This window comes from Mytilus galloprovincialis, chromosome 1 (genome assembly GCF_965363235.1).
Source record: "Mytilus galloprovincialis chromosome 1, xbMytGall1.hap1.1, whole genome shotgun sequence".
Lineage (NCBI taxonomy): Eukaryota > Metazoa > Mollusca > Bivalvia > Mytilida > Mytilidae > Mytilus > Mytilus galloprovincialis.
In genome coordinates this window covers 52,552,375-52,578,949 of record NC_134838.1, presented here as the reverse complement: position 1 = coordinate 52,578,949, position 26,575 = coordinate 52,552,375, and the positions used below count along the sequence as shown (strand labels likewise).

The following is a 26,575-nucleotide window of genomic DNA, read 5'->3' as shown; positions in this document are numbered from 1 at the left end:
AACAGACACCAGGCGACAAATGACATTTGCCAAGTGATAAAAGTAGCTAATCATGTTGTCTAGTTCAATTAAATTTTCAAATTTTAGATCATAAATAATGATGGTCAGATAAAATATAACAAAGTCCCATTTTAATAACCATAGGCCTTTCTCCTCATATTCCTTTATAACTTTGCACTTGAATTTCCAAATTGACTGTTATCCTATTTGAAACCTTTTAATAACCATAATGCAGCTCTTTCTCATGAGATCTTACTTGTCAAGGTTCTCTTCATTGAACTTTCCCAGAACAATAGTCAGACAATCTATAAGTGCCTAGAAAATAAGATGTCAATGTTAATTCTTTTCCTATGAAAATCTCAAAATTTTATATATACATTGTACGTACATTCATTTGTTTTCATGAATTCATAAACAAAATTTCAAATTTACATTGTTTTAAGATTGTCCGGTTATACAGCCTTAGTTTTACATCATTATTTTATTACAATATGAAGCATCAAAATATACATTGCTACATGCTAGAAAGTTTTGATAATTTGGCTAAGGTTATAACAGTTCTATATGAAGCTTATGCCTGGAAATATCCATGTAAATGCCATTTACTGTAAACCAACTTATTTTCCCAAGCGATGTATTTTTTTGCAACTAGACAAATAAAGTGAATATAAATCGTTGTTAATATGTAAAGCTTAGATCTTTCATTATTAAACTACATCAGGTAAATTAACAAAATTCGAAATAAAATTTGTGCGAAGTGGACTAGAAAGGGTAAAACACAAAATAAGTTATCCACGAAAATAATTTGGTTTACAGTATTTATTTTTTCTTTGCTTTTATATTATATGCCAGTTGTTACAGTTTTGACAACAATCAATAGATCAACAACTACTGTAACACTTGTGAAGCCAGCTGAAGGACGCTTCCGGGTGCGGGAATTTCTCACAACATTGAAGACCTGTTGGTGACCTTCTGCTGTTTTTTTTTTCTATGGTCGGGTTGTTGTCTCTTTGGCACATTCCCCATTTCCATTCTCAATTTTATGTATGATTACCTATTATAAAAACATATATTTTAATCTATTGGTACATCTGGGTGAGCTCAATGACTAACAATATAATTTGTTTCGCTGGTGTATGTCTGTTTTAATGTATAACACATTTAAACAGTAATAAATCTTCGAATATCAAACTTCCCTAAACAAAGCGAAAAGTAAACACACATGCCAAATAATCTGATATACAGAAAAAAATAAAATGTTGAGCTTTGCTCACTTCAACCTTTCTGGGGGTACAATTATTGAGATAATTAGCAAATTATTATTACCCTTCATTAACAAGAGGGTTAGGGGAAAACGTTTCTGATTTCTAGCAATAATCTATTAACTCACCGTTTCCTTCAGGTCATTTTTTGTGATGTGTTTTTCATCTCTCACATAAAAGCATAATGAAGCCAATACAATATCTGGTGAAATCCATTTAGATTTGGCTACAAGAGGTAGTTGTTCAAGTGCTATACAAGACATGAGTGTCCTCGGTAAAAGGTAGTCCATTTTAAAGTGTGGTGTCAACTTTTCAATAACATCATGTAAATATTGCCTGAAAGAAATTTCATATTTAAATATAAATCTATGGAGACTATGCAAATATGAGAAAAAAAGTAATTTGCCAGACTGAAGGATGGAAAGATAGAAAGACTGACTGAATGATCATGCAAGTTTAATCTATCTATTGTAGTTTTCATGCAAAGACACAAAAAATTGGCAAAAATCCTCATTTAAAAAACAGTTGACTTGATGATGAAATGATCCACTGACAGTCTTGCTTAATACAAACATATGTATTTTTATGTTCATTTGTGTTACTACGTCTTTTGAGTTACACCATTCCAATTGATATTTATAGTTTGTCTTTCTATGTTGCGATGTTACACTATTGGTTTAGATAAGGGTGAAGGTTTGGTACCATTAAAACGTTGGGACAGGAATCTGATGTTCAGTAGTTGTCCTTTCTTGATGTGGTTCATAAGTGTTTCTCGATTCTCGTTTTTATATAGATTAAACCGATGGTTTTCCCGTTTGAATGGTTTAACACTAGAAATTTTTTGGGGCCCTTTATAGCTTGCTGTTCAGTGCAAGCCAAGGCTCCATGTTGAAGACCGTACTTTGACCTATGATGGCTTACTTATATAAATTATGACTTGGAAGGACAGTTGTCTCATTTACACTCATACCACATCTTCCTATATCTATATACTTACTCTTGAATGTGTTTCTGTTTAAACTTTTTAAGATCAAACCAATAATGGTCTTGATATGCAATTCCCCACCACACAGGTTTAACAGAATCATGCTCTACACTGTCATTTGTTTTGTCTCCAGATTGGTTGTACATAAAGTGAATCAGCGGCATACAATACAACCAACTTGGATTCAAAATATTGATAAGAGCACCTATAAAGTTCACAATTACTTTTGGTATCAAGCTGAAAGAAAGAGAAAACAAAAAATAATCTCACCTAAATATTTTCACAGATTTGGCATGATCCCATCAAAATTTGTACAAGTCTATTGTCATAAACTGAGTTGTTTTGTAGCTGTACCTATTATTAGATGAACACAAAACTTCTAAATTTATGAGTGACAGAAATGACAATTCATACTCTTTTGTTTGTTGTTTCCCTTAAAAATTTATCATTTTTTTATTTTCATTTTCATGCAAGCAGACTTTAAAGATGACAATTTATTTACTGAGCTGCTTATAATCTAGCTATTTTTTGTTACTTTGATCAGGCTTGTTGTCGAACCCTATTATGATGAGGATTGAAAAGAAAATGACTCGAACAACCTAAGTACCTTATATATTTTTGCATATTCAGCAGATTAATCAGCATGCCAGAGATTTGATTCTTTGGGAAACATTTAATTTAATGTTTTAAGATTGATATTCACAAAGCTTAAACTCTCTTTTTAGTTTCTAAAGTATTATTTTTTCTTAAGTAAAAAAACTCACTGAAATGTTTGAGGCATCTCTTCTTTCAAATGTTCAATCTCAAACTGTTTTCCATCTTTTTCATATTCAGGCAGTAAAGCTTGACAAAGTGCACTTCCTTCATCAAAACTTACATAAATGTCATATTCTCTGAACAAATATGCAACAGCTATTGCATTTTGTAAAATTTTCTGTTTGTCTTCTTTGCAAAATTCTTTCTTGTCTATAAATTCCTGCCATAATGGTTCCCAACTTTTTGTTAGAGCCTGCAATAAATTAGAACAAGAGTGTGCATACTGATATGTCCTGCCTGTTTTACTTCTCAATAATTTCATGTTTAAAGTCTGTAATAGGAAGGATTTCTAAAAGTATCAACTTAACATTATCAATGCTCTATGCAAAGCCATTTGAAGTTTGCTTAAACCCAATGAGTCTTTCTAGATCTACATTTGTATATAATACTCACTGAAAAATCAAAATTTAAACCTACTTCTCTGAATAACTGCATTAAATTCTTTTGCCAAACAGCTTTCATGAGATTGCAGTAAATTATTTCTAGACTTTGATGAACCAATCTTATTTGCATTAGCATTGCTTCACCACAACATCCAGATGCTGAACCTTTGGTGGACTGCCATTCAGGCAAAAAAACATCAATTGACTGGCGAGCATCTTCATAAAGTTCTTTTCTGTACTGTTTTCCTTCCCACCCAGTATAACGCAAAAAAATATTAGTCATTCCTTCCTTGACTTCTTGTCCTCTTACAACACCATCATATTTATGTAATCTACCTAAAAGATAAAAATTTCAGGATAAACATCTAAAAGGTAGACTTTGTGAATTTATCTTTCCAGGTCTTTCAGCAATTAATATTAAAAAAGAATGTAAGAAGACGTTGTAAGATTGCCAAAACATATTTGAGCCAGCCAGTCATTTTATATCTGATACCAAGTTTAATCCTTTAATACTAAGTAACAAAATATGGTAATCAGTTGGCCATCCCAATGGTTGACAATAAAAAAACAGATGCTCCGCAGGGTGCAGCTTTATACGACCGCAGAGGTCAAACCCTGAACGGTTAGGGCAAGTATGGACTCAACATTCAAGCTGGATACAGCTCTGAATTTGGATTGTGATTAAATAGTTGACACAGTAAGTTTCTGACACAGAATGAATGCGGTCTAATGAACTTGAAATTTTTTTTTGCCTTTTAAGCAATTTACTATTGAATATTAATCCTCTCAAAGAAAAAACATTTGAAGAAAACCCCACCTCAATTTTTTTTTCACTTCCCCCTTTCCCTTATTCCAAAAATGATCTCAATTCAAATTTCTAATGTAGTTTGCAACAATAATGAACTACTCATTTAAATACATCATGAAATATTAAAATATAAAATGTCATACAGTCATGGTTAAAACTACTACAATGTATTAATTAATAGTAACTTCTAAAAAAATAAATGGGGAATGTCCAAAAGGACACAGAAATACCCCTGCTACCTTATAACGTTATAAGGGGACATAACTCAAGAACTGAAAAAGTGAAGCTGCCAAAAATTTAACTTAAACTGAGTTTAGAGGTAATAAGCATTATATTGTATATAGCATTGATTTAAGTTGATTCAACTTCTATTCTGGACAAAGAAAGATAACTCCAATTTTCAAAGAAGATTATAATATAAAGCATTGGTTTTATGTGATTCAACAAACCATTCTGGACAAAGAAAGATAACTCCAATTTATTTACTTGAAACTACAAAAATGCTTGTTTTGGTCCTTTATTCCTAGACTGTTTGCCCCATAACATTTAAAATATATCTCAACCTTCTTCTTATTGTATTAAACATTGTGGTACAATTTCAGAACAATTGAAATACTTATACACAACTTATTGTTCTGACACTAGATAAATGCTATTTTTTGGCCCTTTGGGCCCCTAATTCCTAAACCTTAGGGACCATAACCCCAAAAATCAATCCCAAGCTTCCTTTTGTGATAATGATCATTGCCTTAAAATATTATTGATTTCTGTTTACTTATACTGAAGTTATTATCCGGAAACCATCTGTCTTTGGACGAAACTGACGACGATGACGATGTGACACCAATATACAACCGCAAATTTGTTGCTGTCGTATAAAAATGATACTTAACTATACTATGATATAATTTGATGTTCTGACGTAAACTGTGAAATTGGCAGTGCATCATTTGAAATGTGCAACATCAGTATACTAATATCTGCCTTAGACTCTTTATTTGTGAAAAATAAAGTTTTCAAAAGCTTTACTTTCGTTTTTAAAGCAAAACCTAATACCGAATGTTGACTTGACAACGGTAAAACATGGACCAGAGATGAATACATAAAAATCTGTGTACGTTTTCAAAGCACAACAGAGTGTGAGAAGCTCTTCCACATTATTTCTTCCAAAAAATATTCGAAATGAGTTTTAGATAAGGGTTTCAATAATAATTTTAGCATTTTTGAAGAAATTTATCATCATGTCAGATTAATCATCATGTCAATTTTAGATATGTGGGGCTGTTTAAAGCAAAAGGTTGGGTCAAAAACATTATTATGTTAAAATGACTGTCTCTTAAGAAATCCTTGGACACTACAAAGTAGATGACCGGTTCATGCTTATAACAGCCAGACAATGTCCAGTAAAAATGTAAATCTTCTGAATATATGACCATTTTGGGAGCCATGGAGACAACTCTCTATACGATACCAAATGACACAGAAATTAACAACTATAGGTCCTGGTACGGCCTTCAACAATGAGCAAAACCAATATCGCATAGTCACCTATAAGAGCTTTTTAACCACTTTTGAGAGTTGAAAATATAAACAAACAGGAAGTTTCAAGTTTATCATGAAATACAATTATCAAATAGCTGGAAATAATCATATTTTTTAACTTATTACTTGTAAAATTGTTTGAATATGACTGATAAAGGCTTACATCATTTATTTTGGCATAAATCATTTTGCATCTTAAAATTAGGTGTTGAGTCTTGTAAACACATGCTCATATGAGTATTGTATTCATATTTGTATTTATACTTTAAAAACATATCTTGGGAATTTTAATGACTTGTAGAATCCACACAATATATCTTTTCCGTTATCTATTATAACACGACTAATAAATTTACCATCAGTATTTTTTAGATCATCTGGTTTTACATATAGAGATCTTATATTGTCAGTGGTGTTATAAATGTACTCCATCATGGTCGTGTTCCCAGAAACTACAAAGTAACTGTACTCAATTGAGTTTAACAAATAATCCCTTGGAATTTGTATTAATCTTTCAACTTCATAACTTCCATTTGAAAGTTTCCTGAAATTAAAAATTAGAATAGTTTATATGACATGAGAGAAAACCTGTAATCTACTTTAAGATACAATTCAACAGTATGTATTTCCAGGGTTTTTATTTAGCTATATAATTTTTTTGGTAGGGGTGTGCCATATTTGCCTAAAAAACGTACCCATTTTAATATAACATTCACTGAAATTCAGTACCTATAGTTATATAAATATTTAAGAAAGAATGACCTATACTTATATACAATATTTAAAATATGACCCATGCTATATAAGCACTAACTCATCATCACTCATAATTCATAAATATACCAGCTACCCTTAATTTTTTATATATGAATTGACATCGTTTATTGAAGATCAAATCAGGAGACAAATTTCCCGGGTTCATTTGGGAACTTATTTGAAAGGTGAACTTTCAAATGAATTGATTTAATTTAATATAATAATTGACCATTAATAATGTAAGATTCTCAATAGCATATTTATTTATGATATGTAGATCATACCCAAATCAATATACAGTTATCAAACGTAAATGCATTTTAATATATAGGATGTCATTAAAAAGGATTTTTATATAAAATCTCGCAAAATTATTACCCATATTTTTGGCACATCCCCGTATACCCAATAATAGGAAGTAACCCCCCCGTGGTGTATTGCTTTTATATATTTCTCCATTGTTGTGTATGGTATAGTTGTGACCAATTTGATAAAATTTGATAATGCACATATTGATTAAATTTCTCTTATACAATATCAAGCTTTATCAATTCTGATAAACACACTTACGATTTTCTACTAATTTATTAGAGGAACATGCACATATTCTTCAACTTTATTAAACCTTATGAAAACAATATTTATCTATACAAAATCTTTGAAAATTTCTAACTTTAAAAAGCAATGTTCACCAATATAGAATCTACATATTATATCTAACCAATTAATTTGTTGTACCATCTTTTCATTTAATATTCATTGTTTTCTGTATGTAACTGTATTCATATCCTATCATATTATACTTACTTAACTGGAAACAATTCATGTTTAGTGCTAGTCCATCCACCAAGCCTATCTAAGGAAAATCTTATATACGCAGTACAGCTATCATCATAAATTGATGAATGAATTATTGCATGAAAGAAAACATCAAAAGTTGAAGAATTTGTTGCTTTTCCTAGTCCTTTCTTATGTTGGCTTTCTGCAGACCTATCAAATGAAAAAATATGTAAACCTTGGGATCTTTCAATTAATAAAATAAAGAAGGAATTTTAATTTTATTTTATTTACATTTGAAATTGCTATAAAAGGAATTTAAAAAAAACTTTTATCAGTTATTTACTTTCGATTGGAAATCTTTAGATTTTTTCCATTAATCATTGACTTTGTCATGGTCATAATGGAATTCACTACAAAGCTTTACATTTTACTTCAGGAAAATGCTCAAAATTTACAAGAGGTAGTATCTTGGAATAAAATTTTCCTTAAATCATGAATTTAATTTTGTTGGTTTATTCATTTTTTTACCTTGCATCTGTTCCATTCTTTTGAGCTCTTTTCTCACTCTCCTAGAAAAAATAATCAACACATAATAATTAAACATATAAAATACTAAATCATTCAGAGATGGATATCTTGGTCTGCTTATTTTTAAACTGTTGAAACTATGGATTCATATAGGCTGAACTGCTCACATATATACTGTTCATTGTTTACTGTGGATTCATTTATTTTCTTGGTTACCATTTTGGGGGATTTAGGAAAATTGTACTTTAGTGAATATTTTATTAGGTGTTTTGACAAAAATTTGTACTTTGTCGAACATTTAAATTTATGGTTCATCTAAACCATGGAAATCCATGAAAAATTGTATCCAACATCTAATAATGAATTGTCAGGGAATGATGGTCTTCATCAGTTAATTTTAATCAATTTGAATAGATTCAGATTTTTCATATCGTGGGCCTTTTAACCAACCATATAGTATGGGGTTTTCTCAGTGTTAAAGAATGTACAGTTGCATATATATAATTGCTTACATCCACTAAATTTGAACTTTGGTGGATAGTTGTCTCATTGGCAATCATACCACATCTCCTTTTTTATATATTCACAATGAAAAGCATTGCAGGCCTTATCATATTCAGCACTCTATTCCTCATAATTCAACTTATATGATAGAAGAAAGTAAGCAAAGTCATTACAAGTCATAATTGTCAAGATGCAGATAAAATATGACGAAAGGGCTAATGATAATATCATTCAATATCTAAAATTCAAAGTATTGGCAAACAGCAAGTAAGCTGTAAACAGATGAGACCATTATAAGTACCTGAAAACTTATCACAGTCAAGTAACGGTTACCAAACATGAAGTCATTCTGTTTCACAGTTCTGAGAGAATGTAACAAAAGTATTTGTTTTTAGCACTTTGTTCTATAAATTTTGTCCTTTTGAAATATTTTTTAGAACCCTGGACTTACAATTATTCAGTAAAATTACAAATATTTAATGTACCTGTTCTTTGTTTCCTGCTTTATTTTCCTTTTCTTTCATTGCTTTTGTAGTTGCTCTTGTTATTCTTTTTGAATTTTCACTATCTCCTGGCTTATTTTCTGAACTTGCAATCTCCCTTTTCTCCTTTTCAGAAATCTTCAAAGATAAACAAGGAAATAAAATGCTAAATTTATGCTAGATATTCTGAAACAAGAGTGGATATGAGATCAAATGTAAACATATAATTAGGGTATTGTACATATAAAAACAAGAGTGCACACACTGAAATGTCTCCCTTCTTTACTAATCATTGATATTATGTTGATAGTCCTAGGTATAAAGCTTTATTACAACTGTCACATAAACTTAACATTAACCAAGATAGCTAAACAAAGACCAATGAACCATGAAAATGAGGTCAAGGTCAGATGAACCATGCCAGGCAGACATGTACAGCTAACAAAGCTTCCATACAACAAATATAGTTGACCTATAAATAGACCAAAACACAAAAACTTAACACTGTGCAATGAACCGTGCAATTGAGGTCATGGTCAAATAAAACCTGTGGGACTGACATATAGATCATAATATATTTCCATACACCAAATATAGTTGACTTTTGGCATATAATATTAGATAAAAAGACCAAAACTTAAAAACTTAACTTTGACCACTGAACCATGAAAATGAGGTCAAGGTCAGATGACATCTGCCCGCTAGACATGTACACCTTACAATCATTCCATACAACAAATATAGTAGACCTATTGCATAAAGTATGAGAAAAACAGACCAAAACACAAAAACTTAACTATAACCACTGAACCATGAAAATGAGGTCAAGGTCAGATGACACCTGCCAGTTGGACATGTACACCTTCCAGTCCTTCCATACACCAAATATACTAGCCCTATTGCTTATAGTATATGAGATATGGACATGACCACCAAAACTGTCTGACGGGCATGAGGACCTTGCAAGGTATGCACATACCAAATATAGTTATCCTATTACTTATAATAAGAGAGAATTCAACATTACAAAAATTCTGATTTTTTTTTTTCAAGTGGTCACTGAACCATGAAAATGAGGTCAAGGACATTGGACATGTGACTGACGGAAACTTCGTAACATGAGGCATCTATATACAAAGTATGAAGCATCCAGATCTTTCACCTTCTAAAATATAAACCTTTTAAGAAGTTAGCTAACTCCGCCGCCGCCGCCGGATCACTATCCCTATGTCGAGCTTTCTGCAACAAAAGTTGCAGGCTCGACAAAAACTACAGACAATTTTTCTGAACTGTAACACATGTACTAAATGTGAATCAAAATCAATAAAACTATTGTAAAGGGTTCTGTGGATTCGTGAATGAAACTGTCAGTGTAAAAGTGTAATGTTGACTGAATTAAGCAAGTCCATTTATCAGTCAAATACACAATTTCTTTTTAAACATCAAATTTTGTTCTTCATATGATATTTCCTGATCTTGAAGATTGCCTATTATCCAAGTTTCATAATAATCCATGAAGATTTACACTCGTAGTACATCCCCAAATCAATAACCAATTTTTCCTTTGATTAAAAAGCTTCTTCCAGATTCAATGAATGTTTGACAAACATTACCACCAGACTGTATATCTACAACTGCAAAATAGTTGAAGTTCTTTTATCAGTAAAAGATTAAAAAATGTATCTGTGTAGCTATGTGTAGACCATTTATTTCCATATGTTATGCTCATTATTACAAAACTTGCATTGTATATGTTAAGAAAAAATATTTGGTTTTTGTGATTTAAAGAATGATGACAAAAATGGAGAACACAAATATTGTAAACAATGAAGCTGACGTAATTCTTCTATACATATTTTTTTTACAACCTACAGATTCAAGTCTTTCGAATAAAAAACCATAAACAAGCAAATCAAAAATTGCAGCTTTTCCTGATCAAACCCATTGTTTGAATTTTCTCTTGAATTTAGATATTAAAACGTCATGGTTTATGCATACATCACTTTTGCTACTCTCTGCATTTGTATTATTCATAGTATCTGTAGTAACTTTTTGTCCTTTCTTTGTGCTTTCTACTTCAGATGTTGTACTGGAATTATCTTGAGGTGGGTCAACACTGCTTCCTGATTCTTGAATTCCATATTTTTCAGCATCACTTTGAGCAGTCTGTTAAAGAAAAGCATTACTGAATTCAATGTTTTTAAATCATTGGTTTCTAAGTGGTCAGTTTTTATTGGTGGATGAAGCTGAAGTGCTTAGAGTAAAACACTTTACCATTATTATTTGCACAATACCAATTTTCATGGATTTCTTGGGTACAAGTATAAGAATTTTCTACGGCTTTGTATGCAGGCTTGAGATCTAACAAAATATGTTTAACCCTGCCACATTTCTGTGCCTTTTCCAAGTCAGAAACCTCCAGCATTTCTAAGTTTTGTATGGTTTTTTTTAAATTTTGGTTCAATAATGTTTTGCATAATTTAGTCTGATGTCCATTTTTGTGGAGATTGTCTCATTGGCAATCATACCAAATCTTCTTTTATATATTCTCTTTTTCATGCTGATATTAAAGCAAGTGTAATGAAAAATATCTGAGGTTGTTTTAAGTAGCATGTTGGCAATGTTAAATACTTATGCATTACATCAAGAGTAAATTTGAAATGTCACAAATTTGCAAGCATAAAGAACTTGCAACCATTGATGATCTGCATGGATGGAAATAGTTGGTTATATGCAACAAACCTTTTCCAAATTGTCGTTTTCTCCTTTAATCTTTTTTATTTGTCCTCCTTCCTCATTAGCTTTACGTTTAGATGATCTTTCTTTGTTTTCATTATTTTTGTCCTCTCCACCTGCTACAGATTCAGTGTCTGATATTAGAACAACTTCATCTTCTGTTTCTGTCTGATCTCCTTTAACCTTTTCATTATCTGATATTATAATGACTTCATCTTCTTTCTCTTTATTCTCTCCATCTACAACAAAGAGATGACAATTTTTTGGCACATTTAAGATATATATTTGAGACTTGTAAATGGGTGTATTCCACCTGATAAGTATATATATATATGAAACATAAATAGTATCTAAAAAGTTTAGCTTTTTTTTAAGTTTATCTGTTTGGAATTTGCCACAGCTATATGTATGAAGTGTTAAATCAAAACACTGTCGTATACTGTATACAGCTATATAAATGTCCAAATCCGATATTTAACATGAATTTCAGTTTTCTGTTTTATTTCTATATATATCCTTTATATTGAACTGTTATTTCGTTTCAGTATTATATCATTTTCAGTGACTTTTACAGTGAGTTGCTTGTAGGTGTTATGGTAAAATTTTACCTATAGCTCAACCTGTTTTTAAAATTGTCAACACAATAGGGACATTTAAATTGACCAGTTGGTATTGTTAGATTTAAATCTACCTTGATGCTACCTGTAAAAAAATTTATTCACCTAACCAAAAGTTTCAGCATGCTTTTTTGCTGAACTTTTTTTTACCTAGGATTATTCTATTGAGAAATTTTTATTTTACTGTCATTCAAAATCTTATGAGTGATCAAGCCAAACAAGAATGACTATATCATATATTTTATTTTCTTGCAGTTACATGTAATTTAAAATTGCATGACCTAAAATGCACTACATTTCATCTAAATGTTTGCATAGCCACTACTAGCAGTGTTTAATACCCTAAATAATCCAGTCGTAATATTTCACTCACTTTAATGAAACCTCAAAATCATATTTGAATAAACAATTTCATTAATTTATTTACACTAATATTTGACATCTCATCCAGAATTCCAATGATTTTAAATAATTCCCAATTTTATTCATTTTTCACTACTTCACTAGATTTTTTTCTAAATCCATAGTATAAATTCTGATTAACTTCCAATTATATATACAGGTATCCTAATTTAACAGGTGCAGAATCTATACATAATTCAGAATCATTTCCATTACTATATTCCAAATAGTTATCCTCACTTATATTTTGTAATATTTTATTTATATTTTTACTATATATCACCTGATTTTAATATATCCACAGAAAACATTTTATTTCATTTCCTATAATAAATTTCCAAATCAAACAATATTTGATTCAGAATTTTATAATGACTATTTCCAATTTCACATTCACTTAAAACATTTCCTCATGTTAGGAATATTTTAGAATATTTTACTTTCATTTTTCACTTTATCACTAGATTAGACTATATCCACTGCATTACTTCAACATTTTATTTCATTTCCTATAATAATTTCCAAATCAAACAATATTTGATTCAGAATTTTATAATGACTATTTCCAATTTCACATTCACTTTTAAAAAACATTTCCTCACGTTAGGAATATTTTAGAATATTTTACTTTTATTTTTCACTTTATCACTAGATTAGACTATATCCACTGCATTACTTTAACATTTTATTTCATTTCCAAGATCCCATTTAAATAGGGAATCATCTTAAATTTGTAATAGATCCCAAAATTAATAATGAATATTTCAAAAATCACATTTAAAGCCACAGAAACATGTTGGATGAACTCACACTATATCTCCTACTTGAATTCCAGTTTTGAAATCTTTAAATCTTTGACATAACTAAATCCCATCGTATGAAAAATTGAATTCCTTTAGTGAACGCAGCATTTTATGCACAAAAGTCCCACTAATATTATAATAGATTTCAAAGAAAAAACACAGCAAGGTATACTCCAAAATTATTTCGAATTTTATATGTACAACATCATATGTAAGCCCCACAAAACGGTTTGAATGAATTATTTCCTCCTTGATGTCCTTCATGACAATAAAATCTTGAAAGAAACACATCACATTTTAAGAAGCAAAATTGCTATAAAAAGTCTGAGTAGTGAATTCAAATAAAATAAATCCAATATTGTATGCACAATGACACCAAAAGATTTAAAACATTGCAAATAATAATCCAAAATGAGAATCTTGAAGGGTCATGTGAAGAAAAAAACAACATATCCCTCTGAAAATTTAAACTGTAAACACCCTGAACAGCTATTTCTTGTTTCACTGGCAGCTGGACAATACTATGTATAAGGGTTCGATTTTTAAAGAAGCATTTTGGTGTAAAAACAGTTTAAATTTTCAAACATAGTAATACATATTTATTTTAATCTTTTACTGATTTAGAATTTTAGGTAAAAAAATAGATAAATCAAATATATCAGGGATTTAAAACAATGAAAACCAAATTATTTTCTTCCCTATCAATTTTTAATAGAATAATCCTAGGTAAGAAAATCTTCAGGAAAAAAGCATGCTGAAACTTTGGGTTAGGTGAATAAAAATCTGTACAGGTAGAATCAAGGTATATTTAAATCTAACAATACCAACTGGTCAATTTAAATGTCCCTATTGTGTTGACAATTTTAAAAACAGGTTGAGCTATAGGTAAAATTTTACCATAACACCTACAAGCAACTCACTGTAGAATCCTCAGATTTATAATACATGTAATATGTTATATAATTTTTTTCTTTTCCTTTCTTTTCTGAAAATCGTAACAACTTAATGTAAATCATTGCACAGTTCTATCCAATTTAATAACATGATGTTCCATGAAGATTTAACAAATTTATTTATGCCTAAAAAAACAAACATTTATCAGTAAAAAATATCTCTGGATATACTATCTTTTCAATGAACATAAAAATATCTTAAATTTAATTCAGGAACCCCAATCACATAAAATAAGAGAAGCAATGGAATATGACAGATGTTAAGTGATGGATGTAGCTCACAACATGTACAATTCAGGCCCTGGTGAACTTATGAACTTTTACAAAAACAAACAAAAAATCGATGACAGTCGAACAAATAAATTATCTTTTCAAAGTTGACAGAAAACCTTTTCTTCTCTTGGTTGCTACAAATGCACTATCTTGTTCAGAACTTCTTTTAATTCCACTTCTGTGTAAATTTGATAAACTCAGCATCCCATCTGGTTCTCTGGTCTTTATCTGTGTAAATTCTGTAGGGAAGGGAGGAATTTCAAAATATTGTTTAACTTTTTTGTTGAACAGATTCATGTCTAATATTTTAAAAATATATACAAGAAAATCAATCTGTTATTACCTTAGAAGAGCTAAAATATTATGTTGCAAAGACCAGGAAATGTTTCAGTTAAAATGAAACTTAAAACAAAATTGCATCGAAATCATATAAACAATTCACTGATTACTAATGAATGACCTTGATCAGACCTAGAATTTACAACATAAAAATTATCATATTGTCCAGTCAAAGTTGATATAAAACTGTTTAGGTGTAATTTTCCAGAAGTGGAATTTGCAACATCATCATGATCATCAGATCATCTCAAAAGTTAACTTTATCTTCTTTTTTCTCTCTCAAAATATCCTTGTTTGACGATTAACAAATCGTTGAATACAATTCTAATATGACGTGCTTCTTAGGCTTTGTGAATAAACCCATGCTCTAAATCCAATAAAATTTGTTTGCACATGCGTATATTGACTACTGCAGAATAATGCATTTTATCAAATTGGCATGCATTTGATATATTTCATTAACTTAAAACACTTCCAAACTCTAAATTGATGCACATGTTGTTACTAATTCATTTATTATGACTGTAATGTGTTTCATTCTGAAATTGACATATTTGACCCATATACCACGACTGTTCATGCTGGCTGTTCAAAACTCCTTCCTCAGAAAAATCACAGTGCCAGCCATTTGCCTCTTTACAAACAAAAAAGGAGGTTCATGGAAGAGCCTACACAAACGCATTACACTTATATACATTTGATATAGAAAATACCATAATTGTCCTAATCAGAATCGAAATAATTGATGCAAGCTATACTTCATAGTAGTTTTAACATGTGTATATAGCTCGGGCAAAAATAATCACAAATATAATGCCTAATCATGTTAAAACTACAATAAAGTATAGCTTGCATCAATTATTTCTTCATTTTAAACTAGATAGGTTAAGAAAACTCAAGTGATGTCAGCAGAGAACTTTTTTGAAGCGGTGAAATGATATATGATATGATATGATATGATACATATGAAAAGATACATTTAGCTCTTACACTACCAAAGTAATTCATACCCTCTCAGAAATGTTTCATGAAAAAGAATAGGTACCTTTCTCTTTTTGTTGTTGTTTATCATTTTCATCAGGTATACTCTTATCCATTTCTGCAGAAGAATTGTTTAGCTTTTCTATGTTCTGGTTACCGCTACTGTCGCTATGGTCAGACTGAGGACTTGTTATTTTCATCTCCATATTGGTCAAGTCATATTCTTAAATATTACATTGATTGATTGATTATTAATTGATGTTTACCTTATGCTGCCTAAGCACCAAAAAAAACTATGTTGCAGCAAATTTAAATATATGTAAACACTATAAGAATTTCTTAATTGTTTGTGAAGTTGAAAACATCTACTAATAAGTATTAAATTTTCAGATGAAAAATCAAAAATGATTTTTGAGAAAAAATATCCCCTATGCCTGCATGTGCCTGAACAGACGAACAGATGAACAGACTACAAACAAACGCATGGACCAGAAAATATAATGCCCATAAATGGGGCATAAAAACTCAAGTTTAGTCTAAATTTGTGATTGTCAAGGTACAGGGCTGCGTTCAATATCGTAGCAGCTACGTAGTGCTACGTAGATTTTCACTATTGAACGTGTAGCTACAGACTAGTTGTTACATAAATATTGATAGCAGCTACGTAGCCGCTACGTAGCTGCTACGATATTGAACTTTTGCATAGTTTACCTGTTTGTATTGGTTCATTTGTTTCATATTTTGTTTCTGTAACATCCATATCCTCTGCTGTCTTATTCTCTGAAGAATCTTTTGAATTGTCTGTTTCTGCTGTAGATGCTCCTATTTTCAATGCTTGTTTTTTACTGTCACTCAAAATGTTTTCAGCTTAAATAGTAAAATTCTACATACATTTCAGAAACACATATTTGATCTAAGTTTTTAATTTGTATATTTATATATGTGGAATAAAACACAAATTGAAGAGAATATAGCTGACAGCACGTCAAAAATATCAAAACAAGAAATTACTTCATATACTACTGATTAAATATTTCCTTTACATAGATTATTTTAGGTTTTTAAAACAACATGGATATTCATGGCTAAAGTAAAGGATATTCAAAGTCCTGTTATGAAATGTAGCCGAGCAACTTCCTAGTGTTGAAAGACCTTAGAGAATCTATTTATTCCTATACTTACCTGACAAGGTCAATGACATTGACTTAGAACATTGTGGTGTTCTCACTAACATCAGCTACTTTAAATCATCCTGCAGACATGTCTTGTGTTGAGAGAAATATTTTTAAGCACATTGTACTCAGTAACATCCTTGATAGGAAGATTTGAGTTATATTTGTTTTAAACTGAATTAGCAACTTTAAAACAAATATCCACCTAATTGTATTTCCTATAGCTTCTCTGATAACATGATTTTTTTTTAAATCTACTGACATTTTGATATTTAAAGAGAATAAAAAGAATTTGGAAAATTTTACATTTATATATCTATTCATCATTCAGAGTATTATCCCTTGTCATTAGACCATACAGACCCATACCTTGTGATTCAATGCTATTTTGATCTGTCAGTCCTTGACCTCCCTTGTCCACTAGACTAGAATGTTCACTGTCATCTAGTTCAACAGTTTTTTTATCTGACATATTTGAGATCGCCTTGTCTTCTGGCCCAGCATTTTCATTGCCTTGCGGTCCACCACTTTCTTGATCTCTCATCCCTGGACCTTTATTGTTTATTTGATTGGAACTCCCATTCCATTTTGGTTCGCAAGTCTGTGAAACTATCTGTCCAGAACTGTCTTTGCCATCTGGTCCAATCAGTTCATTACCTTGTGATTTGTCAATCGCTTGATCTATCAGCACTGACACATCATTGTCTACTGGACCAATGTGGCTACTGTTTTGTGGCTCAACAGTCTGTTGATCTGTTAGCCCTGGAATTTTGTTGTCTGATGGACCCCCTTGTTCACTTCCTTGTGGTTCATTACTCTGTTGATCTGTTAGTCCCAAACCATCACCAGTTTCTAAAGTCATCACACCTTGTTCATCAGTGGTGCTCCTGGGAACATCTGATTCAACCTTAGCAGGATTCAATTGGCTACCATCCTGCTGTACAATTTCTATAAAAAAGAAAACAGTTGTTTGGTTATCTGTTGTACAACTTTTTATTGTAATAACTACATCGTAATAAAATGAGTTGCTATATCTACCTCAATATGTTGTTTTTTTATTGTAAATGTTTTTTTACTATTAATTTCTGTTTGAACATTTTCCATGTAATCCTACAGCCTAATTTGTGTCAATATCATAGTGAGTACGTGAAAGTCCAAAAAAATAAGACAAAAAAGTCATGAAACACTACATCACACTTTCATATCCATCTGCATCAATTTATCATTGATGGCACTCATTTATACAACCTAACGACGTTAACTATTGCAATGTTTTATAGAAGTAAAATCAGTTTTACTAATTGTTTCATATTCAAACCAAAAAAAAAAAAATGCTGTAAAGATATATTTCCAATAAAAAGAATAATGTCATTTTATTTTTTTATAGTGAAATCATCAGTTATCCCTAGTATACTCCCTTTATATTCTTATTGATGCAGTATCAAAAATGCAATTAATCTATTTCATCAGCAATTTGTATACCGGTATTTTGTCTTGATCTTACTGCCTAAATTTTATTCCAGATGGCACCTGTAAACAATACTCCAAAATGTTAGGCAATGAAAATAAACATGTTTAACCCCGCCACATTTTTGCGCCTGTCCCAAGTTAGGAGCCTCTAGCCTTTGTTAGTCTTGAATTATTTTTAATTTTAGTTTCTTGTGTACAATTTGGAGTTTAGTATGGCGTTCATAATCACTGAACTAGTATATATATTTGTTTAGGGGCCAGCTGAAGGACGCGTCCGGGTGCGGGAATTTCTTGTTGCATTGAAGACCTGTTGGTGACCTTCTGCTGTTGTCTGTTCTATGGTCGGGTTGTTGTCTCTTTGACACATTCCCCATTTCCATACTTAATTTTATCACACTACAAGGCAGTTATGTCACATTTTTTCATGTAGAACTGTCACCTTTTTAACTTACCTGTTACAGATTCTGTTTTAGCATGTTTAGTATTGTTACATGCCAAAAGGATTGGTGGAGCTTCCCAAATTTCAGGGCTGCTAGATCCTGAACTGCCATGTTCCTCCTTGATTGAAGAGGTGGTGTTATCTAGGCTTTCTATCTTCTGCTGAGTAATTTGTAATTCTAGTTTTAATAGTGCATCTCCTGGTAAATCATCGTTATCTGAAATAAATGAGTAAGAATAATAATAAAAATAGAACAAAAACAATAAGCTTTCCCAATATGAAAGGGAGACTTAATTAAATTAAACAAGTATACACATCTCATCTTGCTAAACATATCCTCACTCATATTTCAAAGTGATGGAAAATAGGAAGTAGGTGTTTGAATGATCTAAAATGTGCACAAATGATACAACTCATCACTATTCAACTGATGACCAATTCTGAAATCATATTATGAAGTTATATTTTTGTTTCAGAATATATATATATAAAAGTGATAACAAATTAATAGTCTATTCAACTTATTATAATCATGTGACATGTATCTTTCACACAAATCCTTTACAATGTATTTGATTGGCTGACAGCAATTGAGAGGCAATCCAATATCATATTTTATTTTCATATAAAATACAAAAGCTATGACTGTATGTGCTATTGTTGACACACGATCATGGGTGTAGGATAACAATGTAAATGTAAGAATTGAATGGTTTTTTTTAAATTTATAGGGTTGTAAAAGAAATGATCGTGGACATATTTCTAATATGAAGGGCTTTAGCAAAATGTGTGTTGATCAACGCTTTTACATCCCTAAAAAATTATAAAAAGAAGTATATGTGTATATTGTTTATACACGTTATATCTGATTTGAAAAATTTAAGGTGTTTGAAAACTACCAAGACATATCATGACTTTGTTGGTTAGCTGACATGCAAAACATTGCATTGCCATTTACTACAGTAATAATAGGTGTCCTGTCCTACCCAAAATTTGCAGTGAAATTATCAACTTACTACTTGTATCAGGTGTATTAGATGTGTCTTGAGGTGTACCACAAGATGGACAGAACCTGGTTCCAGAAGTCAACACTGCGTTACACTTCTGTCCATCTTTTTTAGTACCGCAGCAAACTCTGTCAATAAATAGAGCAGGGTCAATTTTCCATCCACAGCTCTGACAGAATTTGGATCCTTCCACTACAATTTTATCACAAGATGGACAAAGTGTTGTCTTAACAGGAACTGGAGTCTGTACTTCAGTACCACATCCGGTGCAGAATCTGGCTCCTGTAAGAATCTGAGCTCCACAGGATAAACTTGAGCATTTCATTTTAGTTGATGACCTTCCACCTAAAAAAAAATACTGATTTAACAAGATAGGCATGAATATCATTTCATGGAAAATAATTTGTGTAAAATTTGTGATACAAATGCTGGAAGATAATTTTTTTTTACTAGCTATAGTTTTATCTGATTTAAATGGAGAAATGTTTTACGATTTTGACACGGGCACTAGCTTGTCTCTGAACATCTGAACATATTGTTTTCAAGATCAAGGGCTATAATGCACTTTGATGCCAAAGTAGCTGTAACAAATCAATACACAATAGTATGCTCCCTTTATATTCTTAGTGATGCAGTATCAAAAATGTAATTAATCTATTTCATCAGCAATCTGTATATATTTTGTCTTGATCTTACTGCTTTGTACATGTTGTAAATAAAATAATTAAATAAGAAAATACTGGGCTATTACAAAAGTTTACAAATTATTTAAATTGTAGATACAAGATGTCATGAGGTGTGCGCATGGTCTGAAGGTCTATTAATCATAATGAACTTTAATTTAAATCAACCCATTATCATGGGTACTGCATTATACATATAGCAGTTCTCTGTTGGAATGCATTAATTGTGCTTGTGAGGATTTTCAAAAAAATCAAAATAAAAGTGAAAGTGAAAATAGATTTTGTGGTTCAATAGAAACATGAGAAAGGAATTTAATACATGTTCTACACATAATACACACATTGTCTATACATAGTGTATATATATTTAAATATACTAGAACACACCCGTGATATCGCGGGTCCGTGACTGAATTAAAGTATATAACTATGCGCAAGCCTTATCTTAGTATTAGTACTGTCATCTGATAAAGTCATGCCGATTATAAGATACACAATTTTCTCTGCTTTCAAATCTTTCTGTTTAAACCCGTCGAACTGGAACTTATCAATTATTGGTAATATTAATTATTTGGAAAACAAAAGGTCCTGGAATGGAGTATTTTTTAATCAACAGCATTGTCCTATATTAGTTATAGATAAAGTTGAATATTATTCTTTGATTCGCTGTTTTACGTCATGCCCGCTAACAAATTGAAACTCATTTTTAGTCCAGATTTTTAGTATTCGTATTGTTATCTTAGAAAGTCTTACGGATTAAAATACTACAATAGGTAACAATTTGACAATTTAGTAGTGTCAACCCTAGGCCTGTGATTATATGACCCGTTTATATAGCATATTAATCCTGAATACACCGTTTGGTGGTGCGACTGTCAGATGCGGAACGTACAGGTGATTATACTATTGGTATCGGTATCGGACTCGACCCGGAACTTCCTAATTATTGGCAGTATTAATTACGTGGGAAACAAAAGGGCCTGGAGTGGTGTAATTTTTAATCTACACCTTTGTACTATATTAGTTGTATATAAAGTTGAATTCTTTGATTCGTCGTTTTTACGTAATGACGGCTGACAAATTGGACCTCGTAATTTTAGTATTATAGATATATCGTAATCGTAAGGGACAACATCAAAAATTCAATGTACAAATGATGTAGGATAAAAAACTTAATTCACATAGTTTTTTCACTGACCCCCACCCCCTCTTAACTTAATTTAGGAAAAATTGATTTACCTATATGGATATAGGTAAAATCGATTTTGGATTAACAAAACTTGCACTCAACGACACCTGTTTCAATATATTCAGTCATTTCATATTAAAAGAGGGACGAAAGATACCAAAGGGACAGTCAAACTCATAAATCTAAAACAAACTGACAACGCCATGGCTAAAAATGAAAAAGACAAACAAACAAGAGCACACAAGACACAACATAGAAAACTAAAGAATAAACAACACGAACCCCACCAAAAAACTAGGGGTGATCTCAGGTGCTCCGGAAGGGTAAGCAGATCCCCTTACCGAAAAAAAGCCTGCGGCAAACATTTTCCACAAGTTTGCAGCAAACATTGCCGCAAGCATTTTACCATGCAAATGAAGTTTGCTGCAAACATAATTATGCAAATTAGATTTGCCGCAAGCTTGCGGCAATTGTTTGTTGCAAACTTGCAGGAACTACACATATACTAAGGTCATGTGTGAAGACACATTCAATTTATCTCTTTAAAAAATTACACAGCAACATTTTTAAAAAGTCAATTCCTGTCTTTATACTAACTGTCATTGGAAGAATTCTTGCAAACTCATGAGATTTAACGAAATACATACATGCATTTGAGTTTTGAAAAAGGGGCAGGAGTCATTCTCAAATGACATAATATCTTCATCTTTTATATAAGCTTTGGATTTCAAATATTTTGGCCACGAGCATCACTGAAGAGACATGTATTGTCGAAATGCGCATCTGGTGCAAGAAAATTGATACCGTTAATTTTATTACTATCACTGGGTCGATGCCTCTGCTGGTGGACTATTAGTCCCCGAGGGTATCACCAGCCTAGTAGCCAGTACTTCGGTACTGGCATGAAAATACGGATTTTTTTTGTGTTATTAAAATTTGCTGTTACAAAATGATAGAAATTATTATAAATTAAGGAATGTATCTCCCTCATGCAAAGCTCTGATTCCTTTCACGGATTTGGCTATACTTTTTGGACCTTTTGGATTATAGCTCTTCATCTTTTATGTAAGCTTTGGATTTCAAATATTTTGGCCACGAGCATCACTGAAGAGACATGTATTGTCGAAATGCGCATCTGGTGCAAGAAAATTGATACCGTTAATTTTATTATATATATACCTGTATTAAAAAATGAACAAGGTAAAATCTCAAATGTGTATTGAGACTTTAAAGCTAGGTAATAATTGCATTACAGAATTTAACTTAATCTTAATCATGTTAATAAATATGATCATGATGGTGCAGTACATCAGTTACAAATTCAAACTTATAATGGCTTAAGTTTTTCAATAACACATACATCATGTACATGTATATATATAGTTGCTTACTTAATTATGTATTATGACAACATTAATTATGGCATTAAAACATGAAGTTCTATGAATCATTTGTACTTACAAAATTACATACTGATTATCCCATATTATTGAACCAAAATGCCTCCTTGATCTCTTATATATGTGAAATGCATTTCCAAACACAACCAACATGACATAGCCACAATTTCAAATTGTTAGCATCCAGTAAGTGCCAACTAGGCATGCCCAGTCAATATTGTGTAATTCCTGCAATGTTCTGGCAAACATATAGAATGGTCAAAGTTTTCTGCAATCTTGGGGCAAACATATAGAATGGTTAAAGTTTTTTGCAATCTTGCGGCAAACATTCTTTATTATTTTAAACTTTCTGGCAATCTTACGGCAAACATTGATGTTTCTTCAAACTTGCCGCAAGCTGGCAGCAATGTTTGCTGGAAGTTTGCAGCTAGCGGCAAACATCTGCAAATGTAAATGCTCTTTTGTTCCGATGTTGAAAAGTTCCGGGCGGAAAGAACTAACTAGCCGAAAAGTTCCGCAGGAACTTAATAACTAGTTACTTTGTTCTTCCTCTGGTTTAAAGTTCCACCGGAGCAAAGTGACTAGTTGAAAAGTTCCAACGCAACTTATCAACCAGTCACAAAGTTCCATTTGGAGAATTGATGCAAATTAATTAAAGCGTAACATATTATATTTGAACCTTGAGGGGGGATAGGAGGGGTCTTGATCCCGAAATCCCGGACTTGAAAAAACAAAATCCAGAGGTCCCGAATTTAAATAAAGCAAATCCTGACATCCCGAAATCCGAAAAAAAGGATTCCCGGATCCCGAAAGGGTCAATCCCGAAATCCCGAGCTTAAAAACACCCGATCCCGGAGTCCCGATAAAGGTCCTATCCCCCCTCAACCTTTCAAAGGGAAACCAAGATACTGATTACAAAAGTCAAAAGGAACTTATCAACTAGCCCAAAAGTTCCTCCTCATGTGGGTACTTTTAAAAATATCAATTTCAGATTAATGTATAACTATGAATTACAACTTGTTCCGTTATGAAGGCAATATTCTGACCGAATTAACTAGTTGTTCTGTTCCGCCAGAACTATTCAACTAGATACATTGTTCCCGGGACTTTTAAACTAGCTACTTTTTTCCGGAACTTTTTGACTGCACTCAGAATAAAACAACTAGTTGGAAAGTTCCATCGGAACGAAATAACTAGTTGAAAAGTTCCGCCGGAACGAAGTAACTGACGGAACATACTGGCTGTTACACAAACACTATTTTCTGTGTGCCTGCAAACTTTGCCACAAGCTTAAAGCAAGTCTGCTGCAAGTTTGTGTCAAACAATTCAGTTTCATAAGGGTCCTGCTCCACATGTAGCACCCTTCGTGTTGCTTATGTGATAACAAATCTGGTAAATAGTCTAATTCGGTAGGTCACATTCATGAAAGGGAAGGGGATTGTAGTTACGACGTAAAGAACATATCCGATATCATTTGTGAAACGGTTATTCCATAACGGTCAACCAACTCGTTAATTTGTCCATCATTATTTATGACTTCATGCTTGAAGTAGAACTTACCAACAGTTTTGTAGCAAGTGTTTACATCTTCCGCGTCTGTTTATTAAATATAGATATAAAAGCAGCGTGTTGTCTTTGATAAGCGTGTTTCCAAGTCTGGTATACAATGTTCTCTCTGTAGTCTGTAGATTGGAACTTTTCAATCCTAAAACGAAACTACATTTTTCATTGGTGGATAAAAGAGTCATGTGTCTGATTTCCCGGGAAATGTCTGAAAGTGAAAGTAGATATATATTATCTAATCTCATTTATTAGTTATATTTCAACTCAAAGATACGGTTAAGAGTTTTAGATAAAATTGCTAATAGTATCTAAAATGTTAATTATTTCCTAAAGATGCAATTAAATTAAAACCACAGGTTATCAAACTTTTAGGTCAATCTCTAATTATAGATCTATGCACGTGAATTTTAATAGGCACTGGCTACGATTATCCACAGAACGTACCGATAAGGACAACAAGTTTTAGCTTTCTAAAAAGCTCTGAACTGCTTCGCTTTTCACTAATTTAATGTTATTATATATGTGTGCATGTGGTTGTTAAATTAGTATTGGAAATGTGGTATTTTTAAATATTGATTGATATAAAATGGATGTACTTTAAGAGTGTGCGCTATACACTCATACTTTAAAAAAAATGAATTTCTGGTTGAAAATTAAAGCAATTATATTAAAATACTAAGAAATCTGTCTCCGGATAAGACTCAAAATTATTGTCACATGCAGTTACTATAACATGTAAAATTTTGAATGATCAAAAACGACAAATCTATTCATGTGTGTAGCATAACGATTTACTGTAAGTTTTCGTATGCCACGGTTGTTTTTCATATGGCAGTGGCTATGTTGTTGGCTCCGGGAAATAAGCAATTTATTTCGAGGTTTGCTATGTTGCCGGTCTTGTTTCATGATCTTTTTTTATTGAAATCTTTAACGTCGAAACTGTATGGCAGACTACACTTCGTTGTAACAAGAATTTGTTAAGTCTTACTATACAAATCCTTGGTTGTAACAAACAAAAAAGCTCGAATTAAACGCTATGTTTTAACAAGGATTTGTATATCTAACTATGCAAACCTTGGTTTTAAAATTAACTAAGCAATTTATATCGAGTTTTGCTGTGTTGCCGGTCTTGTTTCAAATTGTTTTTTTGTCAAAATCTTTGACATCGAAACTGGAAGACTACACCTTGTTGAAAAGGACAGCTATACGTGCAAACGTGGTACAGTCATGGACTTTAAAATTTATGAAAACTGGAGCACATAAGCACTTTTTAGAAGCAATCGATTCCAGGTTAAGGTGCTATAATGTTCTGCTGTGTACATGGCGCACTTGAAAACCACAAATCCATCCACTGCATCATTGAATGTTTATGTATCTTCGTTTCTCATCACTTGGCGTCCGTTGTCTGTCGTCCGTCGTCGTCGTCCGTTGTCGTCCGTCGTCGTCGTTAATTAACTTTTTACATTTTGAACTTCTTCTAGAGAACCACTGAATGGAATGAAACCAAACATGGCATGAATGTTCCTTATGAGGTGTTGACCAAGTGTTGTTACTTTGTAGCTGATCCATCATCAAAGATGGCCGCCAGCGGAGGACTTAGTTTAACATAGGACCCAATGGGAAATGCATACAAATGACTTCTTCTAGAGAACCACTGAATAGAATGAAACCAAACATGGCATGAATGTTCCTTATGAGGTGC

The 26,575-nt window shown here is 31.8% G+C and overlaps 1 protein-coding gene across 1 annotated transcript; it reads right to left on the bottom strand.

Annotated features, from left to right (window-relative positions):
• Positions 1–252: 252 nt before the first annotated feature.
• On the bottom strand, positions 253–25,040 carry LOC143061329 (uncharacterized). The gene is made up of 18 exons (XM_076233729.1): positions 24,871–25,040; positions 20,048–20,383; positions 19,045–19,248; positions 17,492–18,070; positions 16,662–16,817; positions 16,015–16,173; positions 14,747–14,869; positions 11,589–11,821; positions 10,845–11,012; positions 8,850–8,984; positions 7,861–7,901; positions 7,360–7,542; positions 6,153–6,340; positions 3,481–3,782; positions 3,012–3,256; positions 2,260–2,484; positions 1,391–1,598; positions 253–315 (listed from the first exon to the last, which is right to left on the bottom strand). The coding sequence occupies exons 2-18, from the start codon at positions 20,361–20,363 to the stop codon at positions 253–255; spliced, it is 3,528 nt and encodes a 1,175-aa protein (XP_076089844.1). The 5' UTR covers positions 20,364–20,383; positions 24,871–25,040.
• Positions 25,041–26,575: the final 1,535 nt, after the last annotated feature.